This window comes from Impatiens glandulifera, chromosome 1, assembly GCF_907164915.1.
Source record: "Impatiens glandulifera chromosome 1, dImpGla2.1, whole genome shotgun sequence".
Lineage (NCBI taxonomy): Eukaryota > Viridiplantae > Streptophyta > Magnoliopsida > Ericales > Balsaminaceae > Impatiens > Impatiens glandulifera.
Genome location: NC_061862.1, coordinates 30,772,096 through 30,777,721, shown reverse-complemented (window position 1 = coordinate 30,777,721; position 5,626 = coordinate 30,772,096). Strand labels below are relative to the sequence as shown.

The 5,626-nt window shown below is 33.9% G+C and overlaps 1 protein-coding gene across 1 annotated transcript; it reads left to right on the top strand.

Moving 5' to 3' along the window:
• The first annotated feature begins 1,895 nt into the window (after positions 1-1,895).
• On the top strand, positions 1,896-4,437 carry LOC124920029 (regulatory protein NPR6). The gene is made up of 2 exons (XM_047460419.1): positions 1,896-2,616; positions 3,323-4,437. Exons 1-2 carry the CDS (start codon positions 2,140-2,142, stop codon positions 4,304-4,306), a joined length of 1,461 nt encoding a protein of 486 aa, XP_047316375.1. The 5' UTR covers positions 1,896-2,139; the 3' UTR covers positions 4,307-4,437.
• The last annotated feature ends 1,189 nt before the right edge of the window (positions 4,438-5,626 follow it).

Below are 5,626 nucleotides of genomic sequence, written 5' to 3'. Positions count from 1 at the left end.
CATTTCAAAATTATATATAATCTATTCACATATATACTAAAAGAAAAAACACATCAAAACATTACATTGTCCTACAAATCGAGACCTAACTGAACACTTATTGTTGCAAGTAAAAGCTCTCAAGATGGTTGTCACCTTACCATGATATATTTTTTAAGAGTTATTTCAAAATCAGCTTCTTTATGTACTTTCAATATAATTTTTTTTTTTGTACATGTAATGCTAAAAGTTTAAAATAAGGTTATAAAAATTCATACAATTCACATAGTTGATAATCTCAACTTTAATTTTTAGACTAATGCATATATATATATATATATATATATATATTTTTTATGTTTAAGCTTTTAGTTTTGATATTCAATTGGAATATCTTAAGGTTATTATATTATTTTTATTATTTACTTTTTAATTAGTGTCAATTTTTTTCTCATCTTTTCACTTTAAATTTAACAAGTCTTACTTAAGAAATCAAATGTTTTATATTATATTTCCACTAAAAACAATTTTAGTTGAAACTTTTGGGATTATACTAATTTCTCTATTAAATAAACACTGATTTACAAAACAAAAATGAAAAAGATAAAACTTGTAAATTTGGAATCAAATTTGACTTTGGGTCCTACTAGTTTTTATGAAAAATAAATTCTGGTTTCAAAATAAACACTTGTTAATTAGAGATCAAACTTTTAAACTTTTAACCTTCTGATTAAGATACTCTAACCACTTAAATTAAACTAATCTAAGATGACATTGTTAATCATATATATATTTATATATAATATCTTAGCATATATATATATATATATTGTGTTAGATTTTTATTTTTTATTTTTCATGTTTAATAAAAGGGACCCATTCACCGACCCATTTACAAACTTACAAACTATGCAGTTATATAATTGTGTTTGATATGTTTATTTTATATAAAGGGAGAAGAATTTTATGCTTATTTTATATGTTTTTTTATTTTTTTATTTTTTATAAAGTAGTATTTTAAAAGATTTTCTGAATTAAGATTATATATTTGTAAAAATCTATATATATTAAAAATGATAAAAATCATTTAAGGAAAACGAAAAATATAACATGAGAAAAATAAAATAAAAAGTTACTTAATAAGTTATTATATATATATATATATATATATATATATATATATATATATATATATATATATATATAATAATAATAATAATAATAATATTAATATTAACGCAAAAGTTGAATCCTAGATAGAATCAAATTATTTTAAAAGAATTTTGCAAATTGTTTATCAATGCTCTTTCCTAATATGCCACTGACCTAACTATAATTGAGTTATAACTGGTTGGATCTCCTTGCACCCATATCAGGAAAACAATGGCAGCCCCCCTCCAAGGATCCTCCTCCGATTTTTGGTGCGAAAGAGATCGACCTATTCACCGACATTAATTTCACCTTCCTCAAATTGTATTGCTACATCGATTTTTGGGGGTTCTTTTTGGTCACTCTTTTTCTCTCGGCTTTTCAGTAGTCTAATGTAGAGTCGATCTCAATATTTGAGTTACTCTAAACAACTTTAAAATTAAACTATTTATAAAAAAAAAAGAGTTAGACTTGTCTTCTTATAATATTTGTAATATATAATGGCCTACTAACTTAGATAATGTAGAAGTAGTTTAAATGTCTTATAAAAAATAATAAAAGGTATAAATTTAAGAATACTCTCAATATATAATAATGATATAGTTGTTAAGTTAATAATAGTATCACTGAATTTTAAATAATAAAAATATAATACATTCCCTGTATCAGTCAAATATGTTATTAATATGAGGGATAAATAACTAAATTGACATGATTTTATTTATTTATTAAATTCTTCTTCTTTCTCTTCACAGCCGCCCAGTACAGCCACCCAAATTGCTTTCTCTCTCCTCTAAAATTAATATCTCAATTTAGTGTGTGAGAGAGAGAATCTCACAAGCTAACAGTATGCATCCTCAATTCATGATTGAAGACGAACACATGAAGAAGACGATGGCCACTCTCTCTCTACTCTAAATCATCAGATATCTATCTGTTTGTTTACCAAAGCTATAAGAACAGTTTGATTATTATTATTAAGAGATTCAACCAAAACCTGTTAAAAGAAAGATGAGTATTGAAGAATCTTTGAGATCTCTTTCTCTAGACTACCTCAATCTCCTGATCAACGGCCAGGCGTTCAGCGACGTTGCGTTCAGCGTCGAGGGTCGGATAGTACACGCCCATCGTTGTATTCTCGCCGCTCGTAGCTTATTTTTCAGGAAATTCTTCTGTTCCGGATCAGATTCGCCGGCGGGTAGTGGCGGAACCGACCACTCTGGCCTGAGAATGATGGGGTCGCCGAGGGGATCAACTCCGACCCAGGTCATTCCTGTAAATTCGGTTGGATATGAAGTGTTTTTGCTACTTCTTCAATTTCTCTATAGCGGTCAGGTTTCAATCGTGCCGCAGAAACACGAGCCCAGACCTGATTGTGGTGATAGGGGTTGTTGGCATACACATTGCACCTCCGCTGTTGATCTTGCACTTGATACACTCGCCGCCGCTAGATCTTTCGGAGTTGAACAGCTCGCAATGCTCACTCAGGTACTGAATACTGAAACACAATTTATGTTAATAAAGTTTACTTATTTTTGGGTAAAGACTAGGTGGATCTATCAGAATTCCTCGTTTCCACGCTCACCCATTTGCTATATTCAGATTATTACTAAAAGCTATAGCCAAAGTCTTTTTCTTTTCTTCTTATTTTCAGCTATATTCTCGCAAGCTGTTCATACAGGCCCCCCCTCTCCCTTCCTTCCTTCTCTCTCTCTTCTCTCACACACAAACACAAACAACCCACCTGGGTTTTTGTTGAATATGTGAGGAATATTGTTTTCTTGTTCATTCACGAAATGGGTTTACCAATTTAGGAGTTGATGGTTATGTAAAGTGAGTGGATTGGGTTTTTGTTACTTGTGGTAAATTAATACTTTCTTTCCTCTTTCAAGCTTAATTTCCCCAAATGGGATGATGAAAATTAGCCCCAAAAAAACAGACATGAGATCGTGAAAGTTGATCTTGATTTCATGTGTATGTAACTAGGTTTTCATCATTCCTCTTTTCTATCATACATATCTAGAATGGGTGTATATATCTATGTCTTTAAATTCCCATTTCCAGAATTAACCAATTTCAGCCCGATCATCAATCTCCCATTATGTCTTGTTTGTTTCAGAACTTTTAAAGCAGTTTCTTTACTAACATAATTCTTTCTTATATGCCTTTTAATTAAAATGGGGGCGGCATGCAGAAGCAATTGGCGACTATGGTGGAGAAAGCTTCGATCGAGGACGTAATGAAGGTTCTAATAGCATCTAGAAAACAAGACATGCACCAGCTATGGGCAACTTGCTCCCATTTAGTAGCTAAATCGGGTCTCCCACCGGAAATCCTGGCCAAGCATCTCCCAATCGAGGTCGTAGCGAAAATCGAGGAACTCCGTCTGAAATCAACTTTCTCCAGCTCCCACGGCCGCCACTCAACCGGCCATCTCCTCTCCCACCACCACCACCGGTCCCATTCTGCCGCCGCCGGAGAGGAACAAAAGATCAGGCGTATGAGGCGGGCCCTAGACTCATCAGATGTGGAACTTGTCAAACTCATGGTGATGGGTGAAGGACTAAACTTAGACGAAGCTTTAGCTTTACACTACGCTGTAGAAAATTGCAGCCGTGAAGTAGTCAAGGCACTGCTTGAGCTGGGCGCGGCTGACGTGAACCATAGAGCCGGGCCGGCAGGGAAAACAACACTACACGTGGCGGCGGAGATGGTTTCGCCGGATATGGTGGCTGTACTACTTGACCACCATGCGGACCCTAATGTACGGACGGTTGATGGAGTTTCTCCATTGGACATTCTTCGGACCCTGACTTCGGATTTTCTCTTTAAAGGAGCTATTCCTGGGCTGACACATATTGAGCCGAATAAGTTGCGGCTCTGTCTCGAGCTTGTGCAATCGGCGGCTATGGTGATTTCTAGGGAGGAAGGTAATAACAATGCTGCTGCGGCGGCCGCCGCAGGCCCGTCTATCTCTGCCACCACATTATATCCAACGGCGGCTAACAATTCGGAGGAGCAAGTGAATTTGGATTCTCGACTTGTTTATTTGAATCTGGCGGCGGCTCAGATGAATGAAAATGCAGGTCATCATGATCATGATCACCAAAGAGATCATCATCAGACTACAACCATGTATCATCACCATCACCACCATGCTCATCATGATCAGTATTAATTAATTAATTAGCTAGCTCTCTCTCTCTAAATATAAAATATAATTGTGGGGAATGAATGAATGAATGAATTACAAGTAAATGATTGAATTGAGATTCGAGGAAATGGAGAAGAGATTTGATATTTCTGACACCTCCTTTCTAATTGTTACTTCTCTCTACTCTCTCTCTCTATATTTGTATTTGCTGTTTTTTTGTGTGTAGGAAAGATCATTTCTTGAAGAGGCTGATTGATCAAATTCTGTCCGTTGGATTTGGATTTGATCATTTCTCATTTGCAATGAGAGGATATGTATAATGATTCATGTTGCATGAACATGGAGATGTGACAAGACACACATAAAGTAAGTGAAATATTGATTATTTTCATTGAGTGTTCTTATTAAATAAAAAAAATCCTTGTAGAGGTTGAAAGCAGTCTTGGTAATTCTAAAAACTTTAGAAAAGTGCATCTATTATATACAGGTATATGATTATTTCAATCATTGATATTATTTGAATCATATTCATTATTTTGTTTAGCAATTAGATTAGATTTCACTTTATTTATACTTCTAATTTAGTGGGTTGATCTCTCTCTAGTCTTAATATGAGAAATGCATTAGGTTGAGCTAATTTGATTTAGTGGGATGTGACTGGTTACACAAATTAATATACACATTTGCATTTTGAAACTTTATATGATGTGAAAATTCATTATTTGGTAGGAGATGATGTGTGGTCACTCACTATAGTGGGTATTAAATTATAATTCATGTATCTTAACTAACCAAATGCCATGATCAATAATGGTTAGTTCTTGATTCATTAATTTTTTTTGGAAATATTTATGTTCATTAATCTATGGGTTGCAAAAAGATATGAGTCCAATAAGGAAGAGAAGTGTGGACTTCCAATAATACATGCATCCTTCTTCCCCGGCCAGTTCTCACTTTTTTCATTTTTGTTGATGTGGGTAATTGGGTATGCATTATTTCTTAGATTTTCTTGCTTAATGGGATCATGTGGGCTGTTTGAAAAGAGAAATAATTCAATTGTTCATTTAACTTGAGATAAATGAATTATGGTTTATTAATGGGGGGCATGCAGTACTATAACTTTGGGATATGGGGAATTAAACTGTTAGAATTTGTCTTGAATGAATGCAACATTGAGTGTGACCACACGACAAGGCTTATATAAGTTATTGGTAAAAAGAAAGAACAAGTTAATTACATGTGGGTTTCACTTCCTTGTAATCCTCATTTTGTCTCCCCCACTAGGGTAAGAAATTAATCCCATTGAGTGAAATTGTAAACCCTAGACCTATCATCCCCTTTTCT

Excerpts from the sequence above, each read along its gene's own strand:
- LOC124920029 (XM_047460419.1), top strand. The coding sequence starts at position 2,140 with ATGAGTATTGAAGAATCTTTGAGATCTCTTTCTCTAGACTACCTCAAT. Across the intron at positions 2,617-3,322 it reads AGCTCGCAATGCTCACTCAG|AAGCAATTGGCGACTATGGT; the intron begins GTACTGAATACT and ends GGCGGCATGCAG.